The following is a 25,430-nucleotide window of genomic DNA, read 5'->3' as shown; positions in this document are numbered from 1 at the left end:
CAAGGTATAACTAATATCTGCCAAGATCAGTAATGATATTGCAGTAAGCCAAATGAAAAAATATCAAAAGAACCAATCCAATATTGGCAAGAAAGATCAAGAATGATATTGCAGTAAGACAGGAGATAACGCACCCTCATGGGGATCGAAGTGATATTTATTGGCGTTGGTGTTGATGGCGGGGTTACTGGCACACTGCTGTGCCAGATCCCACATTCCCGTGACACGCTACATGTACAAATCAATACGGGGCAGGTGATAAGCTGTTTTGAATGCGTCTCTGTTGAGTAATAAATGTATGTATTCCTGACTATGTAACCTATACTTGGCTTTACCGATAATCCGTATGGAGATCACGTGAGATCATGTGACTATTACAACAGTCTCTGTTAGCACGTGGCATCAATTTGCTTTGGAGTAAAGCACGTGATGTTACACTTCATTTCATGGAACCTAATTCACGTGACACCGTCCCGACCGAGGGATCAGAGAGATAAGAGAGGCGGGAGACTCTCTTTATCTCTCTGATCCCTCGGGGCCAGCTTGCCGCCGCATCCGTCTGTGTTTTGTTCTGTTCGGTACGGAGTACAAATGGAGGTGGCGGAAATGCCTCAATGGCGGCGATGACATCATGGGGTCCCCATATTTCGCGGAAGAAACTGCGAGTCAGGGTGTGGGATGGGGAGGGATGCCCGTATCGAGATTTCTTGCGCCGTACGCCCCCCGGATGCAGACACGGGCAGAGCACACGACCACCTGTCCACCTGCCATCTCCACGTCGCGCCCGCGACACCGTGTGTCGAGGTGCATGATGCAGGACGTCAATTGATCCGGCAGGCCAATTGATCCGACAGTACAGTGAGTACAGCATCTGGACTCCAGCAATCCCGTGCAGAAGCACATGGCGCGTCTCTGAGTGTCTCATCTAGCTCACCCCCTCGGGCAGTGTGCTGGAAACAGAGCAGAGCAGCAGGGCGCGAGGCCATGGACAAATAGCAAATGCAGCGCACTGCAAATGCGCGATTTAACCCGCGTCGCCGTACCCTGAAAATCCCTCGCGCCGGTCGCCGACGCAGCCGCGCGAGTCCGTAACGGGGATGGTGGCATCTGATGGGACGTAGCAGGACAAAGGCAAAGCAGTCGTCAGCCGGATGTCGGCTTGTTGGGGGCGCTCTTGGTGGTACAGCCTCGGTGGGATGGGCGGCAGTGGAGGGCGGATTTGATGACTGTGTGATGTGAGGGTGGGTGAGTAGGTGTGGTAGTCTCGGCGGAGTGGGGGAGGGGAGGGGGAGGGGACGCCGAGGAGGACAGTGGCACGTGTGGCCACCGCACAGACGAATCCGCCGAGTACGAAGTAGGAAGTAAGAGGTACGAGGTACGAGGTAAGAAGTAAGAAGTAAGAAGTAAGAAGTAAGAAGTACCCCCAAAAGTACCGAGTACTCGCAATCGGCGCTAGTTACGTGCCTCAAACCCGGCCCGTCTTGCGCGTAGTCCGGGTGGGGAATCGAGTCGTGTGCCTTATCTTGTTATCTTGGGGTCTTGGGGCTGTGGCTGCTTGGGGTCATGGCCGTCCACTTGGCTGGTTGGGGTCTTGGCCCCGTGCCTGCTTGGCCCCTTCTCTCTGGTTGGGGTCTTGGCCCCGTGCCTGCTTGGCCACTTGGCTGCTTCGGGTCCTGACCGTGGCTGCTGCTTGGCCCCTTCTCTGCTGGGGGTCTTGGCCCGTGCCTGCTTGGCGACTTGGCTGCTTCGGGTCTTGGCTCCTTGGCTGCTGCTTGGCCCCCTTCTCTGCTTGGGGTCTTGGCCCGTGCCGGCTTGGCTGGGCCCTCAAATCCTCCCGAGATGTATCCGGATCGGGTATCCGGGTACTTGGTACGTACTGCAAACTGCAAACTACGACATGTGCCCCGCATTACTGGTGACATTTGCCCTTCTCTTTTTTCGCGCCCTCTTCTTCTTCTTCTTCTTCTTCTTCTTCTTCTTCTTCTTCGTTTATCCTCCTCCGCCCGCCATCATCTCCTCGTCCCCCCCCCCCACAGATCACAGATGCCACTTATCTTGTACCTCCGTCCCTTCTCCTTCGTTTCTTCATCGTACCTTCCCGCTACGTACCAACACTATCCCACCGACTAACTCATCGCTAGTGCCACCTTCCCTTGTCCCTCCTCCGCCTTCCCTCGTCCTCATTCGCCCACTCCTCCAATGTCATCCGGAGTCACGGCACCACCGCAACCCAGTCGCTTTCCGCTCTACCCTGTCGGTACAGTACTCTACTTTCGCAGATCTCCCCTTCCCTTCAGGTCCCCTCCTTCGCCGCCTTCAGACGAATCCACTTCTCGACCACTCAGATGCACCACCGCCGACTTACCCGTCCTGGTCCCCATCTTTCTGTTTTGGTCCATCCTACTAAAAAGTCTTTTTTTTCTTTTCCCGGCGCCATATATTAATACTTCCCCATCCCCCCCCCTTCCGTCGGGATTCTTCTCTCCTCCTTCCTCTCCTTGTCCACGGGCGAAAAACATATTCAACCACAATCTCCACTCTCCCCTCCCCCCCTTCCCCCCCCCGAATCCGCTGCAATGGCGCGCGATCTCGAAGCCGGAAACGCCCAGGTGGAAGTCCGCCGGAGCATCGCCAACAATGAGAAGGAAGTCGAGCTCGACGAGTACAGCAACCTGGTCCGCTACATCTCCACCTACCGCGACACCAAGGGCGCCGCAGCTGCTGTTGACGAGCAGGAGGATTACGATGAGAAGACGCGTCCCTGGTACGCCTTCTGGCGCAAGGAGCTCGGTCCCGGCGGCGCCATCGATATCCCCACCGAGTGGCTCGAGACCGACATCGCCACGGGTCTGACCTCCGACGAGGTTGAGCGCAGGAGGCGCAAGACCGGCTACAACGAGCTGGCGGATATCAAGGAGAACATGTTTCTCAAGTTCGTCGGCTTCTTCCGCGGCCCGGTTCTCTATGGTACGTTCCAATTGCTCATTCTTACTCGCCGAGATTCTGCCATTGCCAGGTTGGCAATTCGAATGACGTGCTGACTCGTGGTTTTCTCCACAGTTATGGAAGTCGCTGTTCTCATCGCGGCTGGTCTGCGTGCTTGGATTGATTTCGGTGTCATTATCGCTATTCTGTTGCTCAACGCCGTCGTCGGCTGGTACCAGGAGAAGCAGGCTGCCGATGTCGTGGCCTCGCTCAAAGGTGATATCGCCATGAAGGCCACCGTCGTCCGCGACAGTGTTGAGCAGGAGATCCTCGCCCGTGAAATCGTCCCTGGAGATATTGTAAGCACTCCCACTCCCAACCAGCTCAATTGGCGAACCTCGCGCTAATAGTCTTCCCACAGGTCATCCTGGAAGGTGGTGGCCACGGAACGGTCGTTCCCGGTGACTGCCGTCTCATCTGCGCCTACGATAACAAGGAAGATGGATTCGCCAACTACCAAGCCGAGATGCGCGCACAGGGTCTCGTTGGCACGAAGGGCGGCAGCCCGGACGACGATGAGGAGGGTCTGCCCCACGGCGGCCACGCTCTAGTCGCTGTCGATCAGTCCTCAATGACGGGAGAGTCTCTCGCCGTCGAGAAGTACGTCACCGATGTCTGCTACTACACCACTGGCTGCAAGCGCGGCAAGGCCTACGCTATCGTAACCTGCTCCGCCAAGGGCTCGTTCGTCGGAAAGACCGCCATGCTTGTGTCTGGTGCCCAGGATTCTGGTCACTTCAAGGCAATCATGAACAGCATCGGAGGAACTCTCTTGGTTCTCGTCATGGCTTTCATCCTCGCTGCCTGGATCGGTGGTTTCTACAGACACCTGAAGATCGCTACCCCGGAGAACTCGTCCAACAACCTGCTCCATTACGCTCTAATCCTGCTCATCGTCGGTGTCCCCGTCGGTCTGCCAGTTGTTACCACCACCACCCTCGCCGTTGGTGCTGCGTACCTCGCCAAGGAGAAGGCTATCGTCCAGAAGCTCACCGCCATCGAGTCACTCGCTGGTGTTGACATTCTCTGCTCCGACAAGACCGGTACTCTCACTGCCAACCAGCTGTCCATCCGCGAGCCATACGTGGCTGACGGAGTCGACATCGACTGGATGATGGCTGTCGCTGCCCTGGCCTCTTCCCACAACACCAAGCACCTGGATCCCATCGACAAGGTCACCATCATCACCCTGAAGCGCTACCCAAGGGCCAAGGAGATGCTCATGGAGGGCTGGAAGACGCACTCTTTCACTCCCTTTGATCCCGTCTCCAAGCGTATCACCACCGTCTGCGAGAAGAACGGCGTAGTCTACACCTGTGCCAAGGGTGCCCCCAAGGCCATCCTCGCCATGTCCAACTGCTCCAAGGCTGTCGCCGACGAGTACCGCGCCAAGTCCCTCGAGCTCGCCCACCGTGGTTTCCGTTCTCTCGGTGTTGCCGTCAAGGAAGGTGAGGGTGACTGGCAGCTACTCGGTATGCTTTCGCTCTTCGACCCTCCCCGTGAGGATACCGCCCAGACCATCGCCGATGCCCAGCACCTCGGACTCCAGGTTAAGATGCTTACTGGTGACGCTCTCGCCATCGCCAAGGAGACTTGCCGCATGCTCGCGCTCGGCACTAAGGTTTACGATTCCGACAGACTTGTCAACGGTGGCCTCACCGGCAGCACCATGCACGATCTCTGCGAAAAGGCCGACGGTTTCGCCGAGGTTTTCCCCGAGCACAAGTACCAGGTCGTCGAGATGCTTCAGCAGCGTGGCCATCTTACGGCCATGACTGGTGACGGTGTCAACGATGCTCCATCTCTCAAGAAGTCTGACTGCGGTATCGCCGTTGAGGGTGCCACCGAGGCTGCCCAGGCCGCCGCTGACATCGTCTTCCTCGCCCCCGGTCTGTCCACCATCGTCTCCGCCATCAAGATCTCTCGTCAAATTTTCCAGCGCATGAAGGCCTACATCCAGTACCGTATCGCTCTCTGCCTGCATCTCGAGATCTACCTCGTCACCTCGATGATCATCCTCAAGGAGACCATCCGCGCCGAGCTCATCGTGTTCATTGCCCTGTTCGCTGATTTGGCCACCATCGCTGTCGCCTACGATAACGCTCACTACGAGAAGCGCCCTGTCGAGTGGCAATTGCCCAAGATCTGGGTCATCTCTGTCGTCCTTGGTTCCCTTCTCGCTTTGGGCACCTGGGCTATTCGCGGCACACTTTTCCTGCCAAACGGAGGTATCATCCAGCGCTACGGTTCCGTCCAAGAGATCCTCTTTCTTGAGGTCTCTCTCACTGAGAACTGGCTGATCTTCATCACCCGTGGCTTCGAGACCCTCCCATCCTGGCAACTCGTCGGCGCCATCCTCGGAGTTGACGCCCTCGCCACCATCTTCTGTATCTTCGGCTGGTTGTCCGGCGGTCTCGAGGAATCCGTCTCCGGCGACTTCCCCCACTTCCGCGGCGATGGATGGACAGATGTCGTCACCGTCGTCTGCGTCTGGCTGTACTCCATGGCCGTCACCGTCGTCGTCGCCATCGTGTACTACATGCTCTCGAACTGGTCGTGGCTCGACAACCTCGGCCGCAAGTCGCGCAGCGTCCAGGACACGCAGATCGAGAACATCATCAGCCATCTCAGCAAGATCGAACTCGAGCACGACAAGGAGAGGGACACCTGGAATATCAAGGCCAAGAGCGAGAACCTTGATGAGGATGACGAGTAAGCGATTCGCAAGGCGGATCCTACTCGACATACCTCTCTTCATACCCCTCCACTGCCGATACCTGCTCTGTCAATCATGAAACGGAAAGCTTTGGAGGGTGAAGATCCGATCAAAAGAAAGTAAAAATATAGACAAAAGCATAGAAAAAAAAGTCACATACCATACGTCTTCTCAGATCACACATCACATTGGCGAATCCGGCTCCACCAAAAGCCCGCGCCACTCTCTTCACATTTTCCTTTTAATTTTATTATATATTACATGATATCCTGCATAGACATCTAGCGGGGTTTGTCGGTGGCGGCAGGGTGCAATAGATTGGGATTTTTATACTTGTATATAGCGCGAGAGTGCAATAGACTTTGGTTTCTAATGACCCTTTTGGTTCCGTTCCCTTGCTCGTGGGTGCATGTATCTGTGATTTTCTTGGTGAAGTTGAGTGGAACGGAGTGAAGGGGGACATCACGCGACATGGGATGTCAGATGGATGGGAGTCACTTTGACAACTGGAGGGTAGGTATAGTACATGAGATGGATGGTAGCTTCGTAGTATGTAGTACATAACCCGCGTAGACCGACCGGGGAGGAGGGGGCAAAAAAGCTGGGTCCAAACTTACCTACTCCATCCCCTTTCTTGGCAGCGGGGGCGACTTTTACAGGGAGGCGGCCGGGAGCCGGGGGGTCGCGAAGCTTCTTTTTGGGGGGTTGGTGACGCGGGTGAGTGGGGGGTGAATGGGAATGGGGTTTGTGGAAGGAGTCACTCTCGAGGGGAGGGGGAGGGAGGGGTATATACCCCGCTCCGTTCGTCGATGTGCTCTGTGCCATCGCCATACCTTCATGTCGGGCTTCGACAGCGTCTCGATATCTTGTTAAGGTAACTCATTCTGGGGATAACTCACCATTCTCATGACCTCACTCATGTCTGGGGTCTGGCCAGTACGGAGTGGCTGAGGGGTGATATTGTTCGTTCTTGCGTCGGGGTGCTGTTGTTGATTAATTGTTGTCGCTGTGGTAGTTCCGTTGCCGACAGGATTCTGTCACCGCGCGCCGTGTTGCTGTCGATATGTGCTGTTGCTGGTGAGTTGTTGTCGTTGTGGAGGTCCTGCTGCCGACAGGCTTCTATCCCCGCGCGCCGTGTTCTTGTCGATATAACCACGAAGCATGAAGCGGCACTCCTCACTCCGACACTGGTATTTCCGAGAAAGCCCATCGTAGTTGCCACAATGTCATTTGCGTACGCTCCGCACTTGTATAGCACAAACTTTAATCGCTGGGTTGACCTCCTTCTCGTCGGTCTTAAACACCTCTCTGCCTAAAGCTCCTGCCGAGCGTCCAAATATGGCTTCGCTGGGGTGCGAATCTTGGTGTGGGTCGAGCACGCGAGAGGTCTTCGGGGGCGAGAGGCGGCATGGCGATTCGCTCGTGAGACAGGCTCGCGCGATGAGTGTTTCAGCGCGAGTCCTATATGCAGTTGTGGAGTGGGAAGGAGGGGTAATCCTTCTTGGACGTCATGGTGGGGGTAGAGGGGTAAGATAGCGGAACGTGCGGCCGCGTGCGGCCTCACGCGCCCCATGCGGTGATCGTCCCGCCCAGCCACGCGGCTATTTCGGCCGCGATGAGAACTAGCCACATGGCATTTCTTATCCTTTTGGGGAGGATTTGATATCTGTAGCCGCTGCTGACGCTGATTGGTGCGGTATATACTGAGAAGTGTAGGTAGAGACGAGGAAACGGGGTGTATTCTGGAGATCAGGGCGGACTTGATACATTGATACGCGAGCCCGCACGGTCGTTGGTGGTGTATAAAAGAAGGATTCCACGCCAAGAGATGGGTGATCGAGATCTTGAGATTGACAGATATTCGATTGTCATTTTGGCGCCTTGATAACATCGCCTGGTAGAAATTGCCATAACCATTGAACCATCACAATCAGGCCACCTTTGCTCGTACACCAACCCGCAGAAATGACGTTCCCATACAAGCATGTCCTCCTCATTGGAGCAACATCTGGTATCGGCAAGGCGATGGTCGAGCGCCTCATTGCCGAAGGCGTGAAAGTGACCGGCGTCGGGCGCCGCAAGGATGCCCTCGAAGAGTTCGAGAATGCGCACCCCGGCCTTGCTCGGGGTGCGGCGCTGGATATAACGCAGCTGGAAAGCTTCCTGGGTTTGCAAAACAGTAAGATTGGCCCTGTTGCGTTCATGGACGCATGCTCAGGTTCACTGCGTTGAAGTTGATGACAAGAGCTGATCTGATGCAGCATCACGGAGGCGCCACCGGATATCGACTGCCTCTTCCTGAACGAAGGAATGCAGCGACCCTTTAACTTTTCGAAGCCAGAGACCGTGGACCTGAACGTATTCCACGCCGAGACGACGGTAAACTACACTAGCCTGGTAGCCGTGACGCACGCGTTCCTACCGTTCCTGATCGTGAAGGAGGGCCCATCGGGGATTATCTTGCGAGTTGGGGTGATATTCCGCGGAGCTCCGCGTCGAAATCGGCGCTGAATGTGTTTGCGATGTGCTTGAGGGACCAGTTGCGTAATACGCATATCAAAGTCACCGAGATTGCCGCTCCGCCTGTGAAGAGTGAGTTCCCCTATGCATCTCTGCCGTGACCGCAGTTGCTGATCGCTGTAGCCGACCTTCACGACTATATGGGTGTTGAGGTTGGCCGAAACCTCGGAATGCCGCTGGATCAGTTCACAGAAGAGGCATACCAGGGTCTGTTGTCGGGCGATGATACCATCGCTGTTGGTGGGATTATGATTCCTGGGGCGAAGGAGGCGATGGCAGATATAGCGGCGGTGATCTGGGCGTTTAGGCTGGTGGTTGGTGCGGTAGGATAGGCCTCGAGGCACATCTCCTCTCATTCCTCTGATTCTGTACAATAGATCGGAATGCCTCGGTTTAGTTGGGCAGCGCTTTATAACATTGCTACCGCCGAACAATTCGGGATACCAATACATGATCCGGACTTGTGAATAGTGAGCAAGACAAACAGCACTTCGCGCTATTGTGTGAGATTCACGGAGAAATGTGTGACGCCAGCCTATTCTTATCTCCCGGGGCGGTTCTTGGGTCTTTTATAGCTCGGCTCATTTTGAAGTTCGTTCCTTCCCTAGGTTCTGTTCCTGCCTGACGTTCTGTGCCCCTGAAAATCGCTTGTCGCTGATGAGAGAAAATTGTGGGGCGATCTTCATCCGAGTCAACAAACGACCACCCCTGAAACTTTAATTGAACAACAGCCCAATTGACTGATCCTGGTGCGTTTGAGAATTACCTGCCAATTCTCACCTTCAACATATCAATGGATACGGATCCAATAATACAACATCATAATTTTATGGTATGCGAAATTTATTTTATGTCACGTGTTCGCATAATCTCGGCTTAAAATTCGGCGTCAATAGCCGCGATTATGGTGATACGCCTATTAGGAAGACTCCGGAACGGAGCCACCATTTGAGATAATATTTACTCTGCTGTAAAGATAATCTCACAGAGTTCGCCAGGAATTATGGCTACAAAATTGAGACAGTTGCCCTTGCAAGCGGCACTTCGTACAGCAACACGCTGCGCACCGCGTCAACAGCGCCATTTCGCGTCGACCCCGAAATGTTCCATAGACGGCGTGTATGGGGAATTGACAGCAATGAGGACGCGGACTCCCTTCATTGAGGCATTCCGGAAACAGCAGGAGGGTGACCAATCAGCACCAATAAGTTCGCCTGTGGGAGAGAAGGCGCCAATTGACACCACCCCAAAACGGATGTCGGAGAGTTTCCATAAAGTGGTCAGTAATTACGGGATAACTTTACAGTACGACTATATTGACGGTGGTGTAGACCTTGCCTCTTGCGCGTGATCCATGGCTTCTTGATTCATACATCAATGCCACGGGCCACATCCGGCTCGGGACGATCTTTATGGATCTCGATGCGCTTGCTGGCGTTGTGGCATACAAGCACACCGGAGACTCGGTCATGACGGTGACGGCGGCTGTGGACAGGATCACGCTAAAGCACCCTCTAACATCTATCTGTGATCTTGAATTGAGCGGACAAGTGACCTTTGCGACGGGCAGGAGTAGTATGGAGATCTCCCTTAAAGTTGCCAAAGCGCCAGAAGAAGGAAAGGAAGCAAAGGGGGAAGATATCCTCTTGACCTGCGCGTTCACTATGGTAGGCCATCTTGTCGAGTGTATCTACGCAATACTGACAGTTCAAGGTATCTCTGGACCCGGACACCAAGAAGCCTGTCAACATCAGCCCCTTAAAACTTGTGACCGATGAAGAGCACAGGCTCTACAAAGAAGGCGAAGAGAACTATACCGCCAAAAAGGAGCTCTCCAAAATTGCCCTCCGTAAACAAACCCCCAACGACGAAGAATCAGACCTCATTCACGCTCTCTGGCTCAAGCAATCCGAATACTCAGGTAACCCTATTTCTCCTCCATCCCACGAACCACACTCACACTCTACAGATGCGACCAGCGCAATGCAAAAACACGCCAACGCTCACTACATGTCTTCATCCTTAGTCCAATCCGTACAGATCATGCAACCCCAGTACCGTAACAGGCACAACTTCATGATATTTGGCGGTTTCCTCCTGAAATCCACATTTGAGCTGGCCTTCACCTGCACCTCAGCCCTCTCACATGCGCGCCCACGTTTCCTCGCCCTTGACCCGTCGACGTTCGCGAATCCCGTCCCGGTAGGCTCGGTATTATACATGACCGCCGTTGCGGCGTACACGGAGCGTGGGGTCGGGGGTAGCACTCGGGTGCAGATTCGGGTGGACACGCATGTGCGCAGTGTGGAGCACGGGGAGGTGCGACCGACGGGACAGTTTAATTATACTTTCGAGGTGCCTGGGGAGCTGAGTGTCGTGCCGCAGACATATGGAGAGTTTGTTATCTATTTGGATGCGAGGAGGCGAGCGATGCGGGTTGCAGGGAGGGCCGAGAGTGGTGCTGAGGGCGCGGGCCAGGATGGGATTTTGGGTTAGACGAGTTGTATTTGATATAAATGTTGAGATAAAAGACGGCCTGGATCTGGTGGTGATTCTATATTTACCTACATATTGTTTCTCGATACGTCGCGGGTTAAACCGCTATTCCAGAAGAACTGTATTAGCTTCTAGCTCCTAGTGTCATTTTACCTGCTAGTCTCATATTTGAAGCTTTCAGTTCAGCACGGCTCATGTTCTTATTCTCGGATGCTTATTCAACAGCAACCGTAACAGCAACCATTTATAGGGACGACCATAACTGTACTTCCACGAGCAGCAGCACCACGACAGCAACACCGCAACAACAACAGCACCACGCAAACTACCCCAATGACAAATGACAGCAGTACTTTGCGTTGACAGCATTACCACTACCAAGAAGAACCTCAACCGCCGAGCTCCACCTGCCTTCGTCTGCGCTTGCAAAACAACTCAAACCCGGTTCTTTCCTCTGGGCAGCGATCCGTCTTTCCTATTCTCCGTACAGATCGTCTGGCTCAGGGCGGCGATGGTCCTTTTATACCACTTGAGCATGGGCTGAAGTTGGTTATCGCAAGGGAGGACTACAGATGGACATCAATCGATCTTCACAAAGGCGAGTATCGCTGTGGGGTTGGAGAGGCCTTGGTCTCTTCCACGAAGAAACGAGGGGAGAAGACGAGGGTGTCTATCGAGGATTAATAGTGACTACCGCAGTGAGAGCAAACAGAGACGACAAGAGTACTACTACGATAGCATACTGCTCCGCTGACAACAGCCCCAGGCGGTGACAGAATCTCCACCCCTGGAAACCCATGACCCTTTTACCATCGTTACCACAGCAGTCGATTCAATTATCCTCCGTATTTCGCCGCTAGTTATCAACAATGGCCGAAACCTCGTGCTCGTATCCGTGACACCTCCCGTCACATTCTTTCCGCTCTAGTTAGACGCTCGGATCCTCGATGCTCTCGTCAAGAGCCTCTCTTCGCAATCATCCGAATGCTTGTTGCATTAGTGCGAGATGGATGGGTTGTGCAGGTGCGGGGCGGGCGAATGGGCATGGACCGGGAAGGAGGCAAGGGAGAATGCGCCACTGGCGGTATATTGACCAGTTCCAGACCCCCTTGGCCATGAGCTAATGGAAAACAGCCAGCATGCAGATAAGCGCGTTGCGGAGCGCTGATATGGGTGGTAGTGAGGGTGATTAGATGTATGAACGTGATGAAATCATACCCCATGCGCTATCCGCGCATTTTGCCCCTGGCGCCTTTCTTGTATGTCTCATGTTCCTGACGCTATTTTTAATGTGACTGATGGTTATATCGCCTTTCTCCACCCCTTTGCCGCTATGATGGGCTAAACATACTCGCAGCTGGCAAAGCTTTTGTCGTGGGGTATAAAATCAATATCTACGGTTCGAGTTGAATAAAAAAGCAACATGCTGGATTGGCTACCTTCTGGGATACCGTCGTCGCGAGTGAGTGAGCTCTATATTGCTGCAGATTTCGTTTGTGCTCAGAAACCAACCTGCAGTGTGTCCAGTAGTTAGTCAGTTAGTCGGTTTGTTATGCAGTTAAACAGTTGGTTTTCGCATTACGCAGTTCTTGGCAGTTGGTTTAAAGATTATGCCGTACAGTCCGTAGTTGGTTCTTGGCAGTTCAAACTGCAGTTTGAATTGCCTAATGTGAAAATTTTATCAGCCTAATATATGAGTACCATATAGTGAAAACTCTGCATCTTCGTGATCTATAGCTTCATTCTTTGGCAATAATGGCATCACCACGTCTAGTCTATTGGTAGATTTTGACACTGCTCAGTTTGAAACATTTGATACTCAAAGCGACGCACCTACACAATCCTCTCTGTCTCTTACAAGCTGAAAACAAGTCAAAACCATAAACGCCGTTGCCTTTCTACAGTCGATACTCAGACACTAGATCCTGCAGTACTTGAACACTTATATGTCCGATGGATTGTAAGCTGTGGAGTTAGCTTTCGCATGGCTTCAAGAGAGGAATTCCGGTCTTTGTTACAGTATCTAAATCCTGAAGTTAATAACTGGCTTCCACACTCAACAACAACTATTCAACTATGGACTATTCGAACATATAATACAGAGAAACTCCGTATACAGCAAATGGTACAATCAGCACTTTCAAAAGTCCATTTTACAGTTGATCTATGGACCTCTCCAAACTCTCTTGCAATTATTGCTATCATTGGTCACTATATTGCAGAAAATGGAGACTTGCAGCACTCGGTACTTGCTTTACAAGAGCTTGACGGACAACATACAGGCCAGAACCAAGCTGAAAGTATTATGGGGGTTATCAATGACTACGGAATTGCTTCAAAGGTTGGTTATTTCATGATGGATAACGCAAGCAATAACGATACAATGATAGAAGCATTGTCTACATATATGTATAAGCAATTTATAGGTTATAATATATAACGTAACGTACATGTATAGCGAAAGCGCCAAACAAGCGAAAGCGCCAAAATGATGCGGTGACCAAACCCCCCAACTAAATGTTAAATTCCTCAACAACAAAACATGCCCCATAAAAACGATGAAAGCCAATTAGTGCTAGCTATCCAGGCTATGCAAAGCGACCCAAAGTTATGCCTTCGAGTTGCTGCTAGGATCTATTCTGTGGACCACCGCAAGCTAGGTCGTCGTCTAGAAGGTGTACCTTCACGACGCGATATCCAAGCCAACTCACGGAAATTAACTAACCTAGAGGAGTCCGTCCTTGTTCAGTATATACCGACCTAGCTGCCAAAGGGTTTCCTCCTCGGCTGTCTGTTGTTGAAGATATGGCAAGTCGACTACTTGCAACACGCGACGCGTCACGTGTTGGGTCGCGTTGGGCTTCAAACTTTGTTAAGCGGCGTGTAGAGCTCCAGACACGCTTTCAGCGCAAATACGACTACCAGAGGGCTAAGTGCGAAGATCCAGAAGTTATTAATGGCTGGTTTGAGCTTGTGCGTAACACAATTGCGAAATATGGTATCGATGAAGCAGATATCTACAACTTTGATGAGACTGGGTTTATGATGGGCGTTATCTCAACTGCTATGGTTGTAACAAGCTCAGACGGGCGGGCAAAAGCAAAGAAGGTACAGCCTGGTAATCGGGAATGGGTTACAGTAATCCAAGGCGTTAGTTCTCAAGGTTGGGCAGTACCACCATTTATCATTGTTGCAGGCAAAAACCACCTTACATCTTGGTATGAGAATAGTGGATTTTCAAGCGATTGGGTGATTTCTGTTACTGAAAATGGCTGGACTACAAACGAGAGAGGCATGGATTGGATTCAGCACTTTGAGAAGCATACAAAGGCCCGGAGTGTTGGTGGTTATTGCTTGTTAGTCCTTGATGGTCATGAGAGCCACCACTCAGATGAGTTTGAGGAGTACTGCAAGGAACACAACATTATTACGCTTTGTATGCCTGCTCACTCTTCTCATCTACTCCAGCCACTTGATGTTGGCTGTTTCGGCCCGTTAAAGCAGGCCTATGGTCGGCAAATTGAAGATATGATGCAGGCTCATATTTCTCATATTACAAAGGATGACTTCTTTCCTGCCTTCCACGCTGCATTTAACACTACAATGACGGAAAGTAACATTTGAGGCGGGTTCCGAGGGGCAGGGCTTCTTCCATTTGACCCTGAGAGAGTGATATCTACACTTGATCTTAAGTTAAGGACACCAACGCCTCCAAGCTCCCGCCCAGGTACTGCTCAACCTTGGGTTTCTCAGACACCAAACAACCCAATTGAAGCTATGTCACAGTCTACATTTATTAAAACTCGGATTTCACGCCATCAAAATAGCTCTCCAACCTCAATCTATGCAGCTGTTGACCAGTTTACAAAGGGTGCATCGCAAATAATGCATCAATTAGCACTGCTAAAGGGAGAGAACCAAAACCTACGACAGGCAAATGAAGTACTAAGCAAGCGCCGGAGAGCTAGGAAAACACGACTACAGCAAGGAGGATCACTTAGTCAACAAGGGGCGCAAGAGCTACAGGATGAGAGGGATGTTGTGCAGCAGGTAGAGCAGGAAATAAGGGCAAGCCGTGGTCGGAAGCCAAGGGAAGAAACCCGTGCCCGTCGCTGTGGCAAGTGTGGTGAGACTGGGCACAATGCGCGCACGTGTCAGATTGTAATAGACACCTCTGAGGAAGAGGACTCCGAGTAGTTTCAATTGATTTCTAATGTTGTGGTAGATTTATCGCAATGTTTGTCGTGAGGGTAGATAATTTTGGCGCTTTCGCTTGTTTGGCGCTTTCGCTATACATGTACGTTACATGTATGGCCAAACAAGCGAACCGGCCAATCCATTTTACACCTTAAATCACGAATTTCATAACTTAATATCTCAACAACCCTTTAATAATAAGTTATAAAAATATGTACTTAGCCTTTTATAAGCATTTAAAGTACTCTATTTGATTTTTAAAGCAATTAGTATTGTAGTTATTAAGATATTGAGTTTTAGCCCCGACTTTTGACCTAATTCTTAGTATCTTAATAACTACAATACTAATTGCTTTAAAAATCAAATAGAGTACTTTAAATGCTTATAAAAGGCTAAGTACATATTTTTATAACTTATTATTAAAGGGTTGTTGAGATATTAAGTTATGAAATTCGTGATTTAAGGTGTAAAATGGATTGGCCAGTTCGCTTGTTTGGCCGGTTCGTTATACATGTACGTTATAACTAACTTAACTAATTTATAAATAGTTCTATTTAATCAGTATCGAATTGTCTATACTGCAGAACATCACCGCCTTCGCTGCAACGGCCATATCATCAACTTGGCAGCTCAAGCATTTCTATTCAACTCAAGTGATGAAGCTCTTGCAGACTATAATAATACAAATATGTTAGCTACTCCTACAGAAACAGAAATGCAACACTTGTAAGGACACAGGGCACCCAGCTCACGGTAATAGCATATGAGAGTGCGAGTCGGAGGCTAAACGGATGCTATCCTATAGGTCTACTGCAAAGGATACAAAAAAGATGATGGGGGAACCCCGTGAGTCGATTGTCTCAAGTACCCGAAACCCATCCGACTCGGTTCCGAATCAGTTAGCCCACCCAAATGATCACACGTGACCCCGCGGCTACCCAGAGTCTACTCCCTAGAATGAGAGACGAGAAGGCATCGTTACACTACTGAGAGATGAGAAGGCATCCTTACACTACCCCCCTCCTGAGAGAGTGCTTTGTCCTCAAGGCACGCGGCTAGTATCATGTCCGCAACGTCTCCGAATCGTCTCCGTGAACGGAGCGTTTCTTGTAATCATAATGTTGGCTGGTAATTCCGTCCGGAACAACTTCGTTTGTCCTGCGTGTCGGGAAGGTGCTTTGTTTGCCACTGTAGTCATCCCGAGGTGGTATCGCGTTAGGGTCCGTGTGGCATGCGAAACTGGAGTTCACTTTTGTTGGATCTCACGTTCGTTCTTGGGGTCCGAAACAGTACCGGAAGGTGTCCGCTACACGTTTGAGTAGAATATTCGTAAAACGTGAAAGAAGAAGTGGCCGCGCTAGCCCGATTCAGCGTTTATTGTTGTAAGCCAACATGTGAGTATTCCGCTTCGCCCACTTCCTCTTGTTTTTACCTTACAACAACAACGCCAGCAACCCTCCCGCCCAAGACCGGTAAGTGGCCCCTCCCCGTCCGTTTGTTTATGATACTGATAGATTGTATAGTATAACTCCAATCCAAAGAACGAGTAGGTGATGAGAGCGCATTGGCGCAGTGTTGATAACTTGTGCTGGGCTGATGGAATCACAGATTCCAAATTTGAAGATGCCGGTTCCCACCCCCTCCGGGGCTCTTACTGTCGCCTTCTGTGTGCTCTGTTTACGCTGCCTTCGGGCCAAAGCCCGTGGGATCCAGTCCCACGACTGCGTCTGGTCCCCGACCAGTTCAAAGTGTGGGTACTGCACGTCGCAGCACTCGCCTTGCATCCCGGTAGGTTTTCTTATGGGGTTCAGTGTTTGGTTTGGTTGGCCGTTGATGACTTTGGTAAAAGCTGCCCTGGTTCCTTGGGGAAGAGTTTGCGGCCCTCCTGGCCGCCGAAGAGGCCACCCCCCTCATCCCTGCCGATGTTGTCGCCGCCGCCACCGAGGCCAATCGGGTGGCCCTCCTGGCCGCCCAGAGCGTGCCAAAGTTCCGCTCCGAGGCGGAGCGTGACCTCTACGAGGAGGCATGCGCCACTCGGGCTGCCCTCGAGTTGGGGCTGGCCGTGAGTAGACCCCCTTCCCCTTGTGACTTGGTGTGGTTTCGATGCTGACTCTGGGCAGCAAATTCGGTCGTCGCTGCGCCGTCTCCGGATGGAACAGGAGAGCGTTCCTGCTCTCTTGGGGGAGTTGGTGGCTGCTGTGGGCAAACTGCCCACTGCTGCCGCTCCCGCAGTCGCTCTGACTCGGGGTGATGGAAGGAGGGAGGGGGAGGATGGGGAAGTTGGGGCAGCCTATGGGGCCTAGGTGGGGGAAGACCTTGTGTCGGAGGGGACTCAGGCCTGGCCCTTCGTGTGGGGTCACTTCGACCCTTCGTCTCTCATGGTGGTAGCCGCTTGTTGCAACGCCGGTGAGACATTTGGGAAGGGTGACTCCTGCAAGGGTTACGGTGGTGAGTGTGCCCTGGCTCGGAGGGTATTTTAGCTTAGAGTCGCAGACAGCAATGACTCTGTTTCTTCTGCTTTGTCTTTTCCTCCGTGATCGTAGTTTTGTTCCCTTCCTGTCTGCCCTGCTGTGACAACTCCGAGTAGTTCTTGAGATGGACCTGGTAAATCTGGGTATTCCGTATAAAACTCTCTGAGTTTCTGGGGAGAGTTCAAGAAGTTTGACGTTGGGTACCACTCCGGGTCCGGATCGTATCCGACCCAACTAACCCGGTATTGTAGTTGCTTCCAGCGGAGCCTTACGGCGAGGATCTTTTCCACTTCCCATTCCTCTACGCCATCTATCACTTCGCTGCTAGGCTCAGGCGGATCCTGACCAGGTAGGGGATTGTTCGGATCCTTCATGAGTACGTCTGGTGAGAACACATCGTGTATTTGAGAACCGGTAGGTAGTTCCAATTGAAATGCGTGCCCAATCTGTTCTGACACCGTATATGGTCTGACCCATTGTTGGCCCAGCTTGCGGCTAGGACGAGAGTTTTTCAAATTTTTGGTCGATAGGTACACTCTATCTCCTACGTCCCAGTCGATGGCCCTTTGGCGTCGATTCGCGTGCTTAGACATTTCCTCTTGTGCCTTTGCCATGTTTTCCTTTGCATGGACCCATGCGGTATGCATTCGGTCTGCCACCGCCTTGGCTTCCTCTCGGTTTAGGGTCTCCTGGGGGTTGGTGCTTTTCAGAGTGTTCCAATCCCAACTCGTACGCGGATCGGTTCCGTACTTGAGTCGGTAGGGGGTCATGCCAATGGATGCGTGGGGGAGTGTCATTTGCATGCGGTCCATTATGGGGATGAGTTCGCTCCAGTTATCCTGATAATGGGATACGAAAGGCCTCAGTCTCTGATCAATGTATCGGTTCATGATTTCTGTCTGCCCGTCGGTCTGCTTATGATAGGCAGTCGACAGCTTAACCTTAACGCCGATAATTCAACAGAACTCCTGCCAAAAGGATGATACGAATTGGGGTCCGCGGTCGCTTACAATCGACTCCAGAGTGTGTCCGAATCGGTATATCCATTCGATGAACAATTGCGCCATCTGCCGGGCAGTTGTGGTTTTGTAGCAAGGTATGGTCACTGAACTCTTACCGAGTCGGTCCATAAACACTAAGATGCTATCGTATCCATGCTTGTCCCTTGGGAACTCCTTGAAGTCCATGGTGAGGTGTTGCATAGGGTATTCGGGTACGGGTAGTGGGTGTAGGAATCCTTGTTGCTTAGTGACATTGGTGTGAGAAAGCCGGCATGTCACGCAGTTTCGTACATACCGCAAACAGTCCGCTTCCATCCCGACCCAATGATACTTTGGAGCGAGCAATTGGTAGATTTTCCTGCCACTAGGATGTGCTGACGATACTTGATCGTGTGCTTCCCGGATCAGTTTCGTACATAGGTCAGTGTGGCGATTCACACATAGGCGGCCTTTGTACAGGAGGAGCTGGTCGTTCATCGCGAATCCGTCCGGTAGGGGTTGTTTCGCGTGAGTCTCAGTGAACGACTTCCTATTGTCCGCACATAGCGCCTCTATTAAATTGAAGGGCACCTGGGGCTTGGGGGTGTCCATCGAATTAATGGATGCTATGTAGCTCTCGGCGAGTTCAGTGCTGATTCAGGGGTACAGGCGGCTTGGACCTAACAATACCCTCGTCCTACTATCAAGCTTGACTTTCTGCTGCATTACCAAGTCCTGGTCTCTTCGGCTCAGAATATCTGCCTTCTGGTTATTCTTGCCCGCGGTGTACGTAATGCAGAAGTTGAAGTCGGAGAGTAGCTCCATCCATCGAACCTGCTTCGCGGTGAGGACCTTGGTAGACATGAAATATTCCAGCGAATGGTGGTCAGTGTACACTTCAACTCGGTGGCACACCGAAGCCAACTCGGGCCTCCATTTTCCGAAGGCCTTTATTATTGCGAACTGTTCCTTATCGTGGATCTCCCAATTGATCTCATGTCCGGATAGGACATGACTGTAAAAGCTTACGGGGTACCATCGCTTGTCAGGGTGTTCTTGAGACAGGACACCAGCTACCACTCCATCGGAGGAATCTGTCTCCAGCTTCATAGGCAATTTGGGGTTGAAGTGGTGAAGTGCCTGTACTGCTAGGAGTTGCCGTCGCAATTCCTCAAAAGCAGCCTCGCATTCGTCTGTCCATCGGAACGGCTCCAAGGGACTAGTGATGGTCGTGAGGGGCTTTGCTATTTTGCCGAAATTGGGAATGAATTGTCTATAGAAGCCACAGAATCCCAGATAGGACTTCACACCCGTAACAGTGGTCGGTCGGATCCAGTTACGAAGGGGTTCGATTTTGTCGGGGTCCGCTTCGACACCGGAGGTAGTGAGAACATAACCCAAGTATTTTGTCCTGGTGATGTTGAACTCGCATTTATTCAAATCGGCTTGGAATCCAGCTTCTCAGCGACGCTGTAGGACCTTTTGAACGTGCTATATGTGTTCCGTAGGGTCCTCTGAATAGATTAGGATCTGGTCTAAGTATGCAGTACAGAAGTCATCTAAATATTGCATCAGGACGTCATTCATAAACCGCTGATAGGTTGTGGGACCGTTCGTTAGTCCAAACGGCAGCACTTTGCACTTATAGGATCCATAGCGAGTCTGAAAGGTCGTGTACTCTTCTGAGTCGGGGTGCATCCGTATGTGATGGAAGGCTTGTCTGATATCTAGCTTTGTGAAGATTTTTGCTTTCGACACCCGTCCTAGTAGTTCATCGATACGCAGGATGGGGTAGGGATCGTTCCCAGTGAGACCATTTAACTTCCGGTAATTGATGCAAAATCTTAATTTGCCATCCGCTTTCTTTACGAATAGGATAGGGGACGCGAAGGGGCTGTTGCTGTTGACGATGAAGCCTTTCTCTAGGTTCTCTAACAGGTATTGCTTGGTAGCCTTAAGCTCTTCAGTTCCCTGTCGGTATAACGGGGAGAAAGCGTTTGGTAAAGGGGCTTTGAGCTGTATCTTGTGGTCGTATATGCGGTGTGGGGGAATTCGATCTGATTCCAACTTCGAAAAGACATCAGTGTACTTCTGGTGCATATGCGGAAGCTTCTGCTGGATGAGACGGAGCGTTTCTTCGTCCTCTACCAACTCCTTTTCATGGATGATCTGGTCAATTTCGTAGATGCTGTTTCTGAAAAGTCAGTGAGGTGCTAACCTCTGACTTATCCCTGAGTTCTCAGACTCAACATTTGTTACAGCTTGTCTAAACCACTCCACTATATCATACACCTGATTGCTGCGTTGTGGAATAGTCTAAGCTATGACCCTTTGGCTCTTTTTCCTAAGACAGTGTGTTGTCTTAGTAAAATCATCCCTTGCTTGGGTGGCTAGATTCTCACATCTGGTGCACCCACCATTACAATTATGAAGCCATTCCCAGATGAGGACGAAATTGAAAATGATAATGAAGATGCATCTATCACACTGCCTTATAGAGCCAGGGGTGAGACGAATTATGATAAACAGCTAATTCAGCGAGTCTCCAAAACCCAGGATGAAGAGCATCATTCAGAAATTGAAACTGATAACGAAAACTCAATCATACCTGAACCAGAGCTTGATGAATCAGACCAAGAAGTTGATGATGAAGATACAGAGCTGTTACCCACTGTTACAGTGAGGAGAACTCGAAATGTATACACTCCAAAACCTGAGTTTAACAGAGTCACCCGCAACCAAACCCGCGAGCGACCACAACATCCGCATCAACCACAACAGCCACCACTGCAAGCTATGAAGCTCACTCAACTTGCAGTACTCCACGTCCGACTCCCAGCACACTGGCGCACCCAGTGCCAGCCAAATCCGATATGCCTACACCAGCGACTTCAAAACCTTCACCTCGCCGCAGATTCTCATCGCTGCCTCAACTCCCCTCATTGACCTCGCACTCTTATAACTGCCACAATACGGCGCCAACAGCTTCGCACGCTTCCTCAGGGACGAGTCCGACTCACTCGTCTACATGGAACGATCGGACAGCGGTTTATTCGGTACCCGGACACGACGCGGGGGCCTCGACTTGGATTCACACACAGGTTTAGGGGCCATACGCGTATCTGGATAACCAAGTTGATGGGAAGGTGAACCTGCTGTTAGATATTACGGCAGAATGGTCGCATCCTTCAGATAGTCCAGTACGAGACAGTATCCTAGCTTTTAGCTTCAAATTTATAGCAGCTGGGTGGTTGGTCGACGGTATATACTAAAGAGCTGTATCCCGTAGCTCAGCTTACATACCATATATATATTCTGTAGCTATCCATTGTCCCCGACTCCAGATGAAGTAATCCGTGGTAATCGTCAGATCCGCCTGTGGCGTATTAGCATGTGAAAGTGTGGGGTTCTATTTTAGGAGCCACCGCAGTTGTACGTACCTACCCCATTCCGCGCAAGCGCGTTCCTGCCTTAATGCCAACACATATCAAGCCCGCAAACTCTCCTGCTTCTCATCTGTTTCATTTTCTGTATTTTGATTACATCTGTAACTCCACGATGTAGGTTCTTAGGCCCTCTGCCGCCCTGTCGTATACTAACCGCCGCATAGGGCTCATGCTCCTTCAGATACCGCCGCCAAGCACCCACGGCTGACGGCCGCCGAGGTGACGGCATTGCCTAGCTACGCATCAGTGACGTGGAAACTTCAGCCAACACAGGAGGGAAAATTGAAAGTTGCAGAGGGGAGAGGAGGTCCTTTGAACATTTCATGGGAGGTACACGGAACGGGTAAGACGAAGGTCATAGTAAGTCACGAGACACCGCATGGCATGTCGTACATGTGATTGCCACGGAAACCCCGGACTGTTCGGAATCATAACATCATTTCAAGACGTCGTTCTAGATGTTGAAACTCGAGTGGAGCTATACTAACAAGCAATCTTCCAGGCGATAACAGGACTTGGAGCCAACAAGGCAAGCTCATAGATCCCCACATGAATTATAGAGGCTAACACAAGAATAGGCAGCATGGCAACGGCAAACATTGAGATTTGGCCACGAGCAGGGAGATCAGTACTCCTTTCTGATTTTTGACAACCGCGGCATGGGCCGCTCTGACAAGCCTGTCATGCGCTACTCAACCTCTGAAATGGCGAAGGATGTTGTCGAGCTCGCAGATCACCTAGGCTGGACTCAGGAGCGCGAGTTACACGTTATTGGGGTGTCAATGGGCGGCATGATCGCACAGGAACTCGTACGCAGTCCCATCCTCCATATCTTGCATTGTTATCCCGTTCAGCCACTAACGGTTCTGCAGGGTCAACTCATACCCGAGCGCATATGCTCACTTTCTCTTTTCTCCACGCTTGCACGTTTCCAGCGCACCGTCCCTTTCCTGCAAAATCTACGTAATAGAGTCAGCATGTTCTTGCCGAAGTCTCTTGACCGCACCATCATCGACGTCGCCTACAACATGTTCCCTGACAGCTGGCTCGACGCTCCCGACACCCTACGCCTGCCTTCCTCAACTACACCCGGCTGCTTGCCCGCGGGTGGCCACGCGGACTGGGAGTCTGGCGCATACAGCCACTTCCCAACCAACTTTGCGCGCATCGCAGCGCAAGATCTAGAGAAGCGGTCGGACACAGACGGGTTTGGACCGAAGGGGTTCATATTACAAGCCATTGCCGCGGGATGGCATGATATGAGCTCAGAGCGATTGAAGGAGCTTGGAGACAAGGTGGGGAGAGAGAGGATTTTGGTCGTTCATGGAACGGAGGATCGCATGTTGACATTCCCGCACGGGGAGGCTCTAATAAAGCAACTGGAGCCCGGGCAGAGTTACGTGAGGGAGGGGAGAGGACATGTTCTTTTGATAGAAGAGCAGGACTGGCATGACGAAACTATAGCGAAATTATGGGCGAAGACTGCTTCGTTATCGCTTTAAGTTTGCAGGTTCGGATCAAGGATAGTTTGCCGTGTTTGACACCACTAGGAATAGGGCCGATAGGAAGCGCCAACGATTTTTTTTGTAAGGCTTATTAGTCGACAAATCGGTTCATAATAACGTACATGTATAACGAACCGGCCAAACAAGCGAACCGGCCAATCCATTTTACACCTTAAATCACGAATTTCATAACTTAATATCTCAACAACCCTTTAATAATAAGTTATAAAAATATGTACTTAGCCTTTTATAAGCATTTAAAGTACTCTATTTGATTTTTAAAGCAATTAGTATTGTAGTTATTAAGATATTGAGTTTTAGCCCCCACTTTTGACCTAATTCTTAGTATCTTAATAACTACAATACTAATTGCTTTAAAAATCAAATAGAGTACTTTAAATGCTTATAAAAGGCTAAGTACATATTTTTATAACTTATTATTAAAGGGTTGTTGAGATATTAAGTTATGAAATTCGTGATTTAAGGTGTAAAATGGATTGGCCGGTTCGCTTGTTTGGCCGGTTCGTTATACATGTACGTTACCTATTATAGGAAATATTTTAGCCAAGAGTAATAGACTTCGCCCTTACAAGTGCCAGTGTTTATTTAGAGAAAGTGGAGCTCATATTGGAATCCGAGGCCGTTGTTCAACTTCAATAACTTCTTGAAGTGTCACTTCACGGATAATTCGTCGTGGTTCAAATGGTTGTAGTCCTGCTCCTCTCCATGCTGAAGTGATATTTTGAGTTGAAAATGCTAACTCTCTTGCTGTTATATATGCAGATAGCCACTCTGTTTTTTGCACACGTAGGAGTTGTGCTTCATTTAAATGTGAAAGAGCTGTTGTAAGCCTCTTTTTCAATGGTCCAAAAATTGCAACATCAAGTGGCTGTAACACATGTGAAGTATGTGGCGGTAATATAAGGATTGATATGCGATTTTGTATACAGTGAGAAATGAAATTCCCACTTATATGACTGTCATGGCCGTCGCAAATAAGAAGGCGTTGTTGTTATCCTCCATTTGCTTTTGCACGCGTTGCAGGCTCAAATACATGCTTGAGCCACTCAAGTCCATGTAAATTGCTTGTCCATCCTTTTGAATTTGCAGAGAAGTGCCACTTATTTATCACATCTTGTGAAATCCAACTCTGTAGTACATTTTGGACTTTGAATATAATAAGAGGGTTGATAGTTGTGCCGTCCATGCAAATACACTCGACTGCAGAAACCCATTCTTGCTGACCTTAATGTGCTTGATGACGTGTACAAAGTGTAGAGTCAATAATAATCCGTGTAGATTCCATTGTTCTGATTGAGAATCCCGTCTCATCCATGTTATACACATTGTATTCTTTGATGTCTAGACGCATTATAAGTGTAATGGTGGGTGCACCAGATATGAGAATCTAGCCACCCAAGGAAGGGATGAATTTACTAAGACAACACACTGTCTTAGGAAACAGAGCCAAAGGGTTGTAGCTTAGACTATTCCACAACGCAGCAATCAGGTGTATGATGTGGTGAAGTGGTTTAGACAAGTTGCAACAAATGTTGAGTCTGAGAATTCAGGGGTAAGTCAGAGGTTAGCACCTCACTGACTTTTCAAAAACAGAGAATAACAAGATCAATGCTTGGAAGCTTGGAAAAGACGTAGAAGTATGTGCTAGTCGATTTACTGTATTGTCTGCTTGCCCTTTCTTAAGGAAAGGGCAATCCTATTTATGCCAAAGGAGTGTAGTTCTCTCATTTTCCATGACTTTCCATGACTAACCAGGCTTGGTAAATGTATTAGAAATCAAGTGCGACCCACAACTAGCTTGCTAATCATGTAGTGAACGTAAGAGAATCCCATAGAACCATCTCTTGGGTTCCTAGCCTATAGGAAGTGAAAAGAAGGTCCAAGGTCAGAGTACCTATAGACAAATTATGTCATAACTTAACCAATCTTGTGGGTAACTAAGGAGCGATGACGTGTAATGAATCATAGAGGGTTGTAGAAGCTTCTAGAGCTATCGTTCATGTTCCTAGGCCTCTAGTTGGTAGAGATATGCCATGTGGTAGTATTGGCCCACCCCCTTAAGGAGGAGATTTTCTTAATAACTTGTTCAATGA

At 50.3% G+C, this 25,430-nt stretch overlaps 6 protein-coding genes across 6 annotated transcripts; 4 read left to right on the top strand and 2 right to left on the bottom strand.

The window, feature by feature from the left end:
- Window positions 1–1,526: 1,526 nt before the first annotated feature.
- On the bottom strand, window positions 1,527–1,910 carry VC83_03297 (uncharacterized protein; the record flags this gene model as incomplete). Its single annotated transcript, XM_024466945.1, has 1 exon — window positions 1,527–1,910. One exon carries the CDS (start codon window positions 1,908–1,910, stop codon window positions 1,527–1,529), a length of 384 nt encoding a protein of 127 aa, XP_024325847.1.
- A 554-nt stretch (window positions 1,911–2,464) lies between these two features.
- On the top strand, window positions 2,465–6,079 carry VC83_03296 (uncharacterized protein). Its single transcript, XM_024466944.1, has 3 exons — window positions 2,465–2,967; window positions 3,061–3,284; window positions 3,347–6,079. The coding sequence occupies exons 1-3, from the start codon at window positions 2,577–2,579 to the stop codon at window positions 5,699–5,701; spliced, it is 2,970 nt and encodes a 989-aa protein (XP_024325848.1). The 5' UTR covers window positions 2,465–2,576; the 3' UTR covers window positions 5,702–6,079.
- A 659-nt stretch (window positions 6,080–6,738) lies between these two features.
- On the bottom strand, window positions 6,739–7,213 carry VC83_03295 (uncharacterized protein; the record flags this gene model as incomplete). Its single annotated transcript, XM_024466943.1, has 3 exons — window positions 6,739–6,888; window positions 6,940–7,162; window positions 7,209–7,213. The coding sequence occupies 3 exons, from the start codon at window positions 7,211–7,213 to the stop codon at window positions 6,739–6,741; spliced, it is 378 nt and encodes a 125-aa protein (XP_024325845.1).
- Window positions 7,214–7,666: 453 nt separating this feature from the next.
- VC83_03294 (uncharacterized protein) lies at window positions 7,667–8,553 on the top strand (the record flags this gene model as incomplete). The annotated part of the gene is made up of 4 exons (XM_024466942.1): window positions 7,667–7,899; window positions 7,963–8,173; window positions 8,242–8,293; window positions 8,345–8,553. 4 exons carry the CDS (start codon window positions 7,667–7,669, stop codon window positions 8,551–8,553), a joined length of 705 nt encoding a protein of 234 aa, XP_024325846.1.
- A 402-nt stretch (window positions 8,554–8,955) lies between these two features.
- VC83_03293 (uncharacterized protein) lies at window positions 8,956–11,296 on the top strand. Its single transcript, XM_024466941.1, has 4 exons — window positions 8,956–9,500; window positions 9,553–9,888; window positions 9,935–10,142; window positions 10,191–11,296. Exons 1-4 carry the CDS (start codon window positions 9,225–9,227, stop codon window positions 10,715–10,717), a joined length of 1,347 nt encoding a protein of 448 aa, XP_024325851.1. The 5' UTR covers window positions 8,956–9,224; the 3' UTR covers window positions 10,718–11,296.
- A 10,562-nt stretch (window positions 11,297–21,858) lies between these two features.
- On the top strand, window positions 21,859–23,632 carry VC83_03292 (uncharacterized protein). Its single transcript, XM_024466940.1, has 4 exons — window positions 21,859–21,925; window positions 21,976–22,171; window positions 22,314–22,620; window positions 22,684–23,632. The coding sequence occupies exons 3-4, from the start codon at window positions 22,471–22,473 to the stop codon at window positions 23,311–23,313; spliced, it is 780 nt and encodes a 259-aa protein (XP_024325852.1). The 5' UTR covers window positions 21,859–21,925; window positions 21,976–22,171; window positions 22,314–22,470; the 3' UTR covers window positions 23,314–23,632.
- Window positions 23,633–25,430: the final 1,798 nt, after the last annotated feature.

The sequence above is a fragment of the Pseudogymnoascus destructans genome, assembly GCF_001641265.1.
Source record: "Pseudogymnoascus destructans isolate 20631-21 unplaced genomic scaffold scaffold_6, whole genome shotgun sequence".
Classification (NCBI taxonomy): Eukaryota; Fungi; Ascomycota; class Leotiomycetes; order Thelebolales; family Thelebolaceae; genus Pseudogymnoascus; species Pseudogymnoascus destructans.
This window is presented reverse-complemented; position numbering and strand designations above follow the sequence as displayed.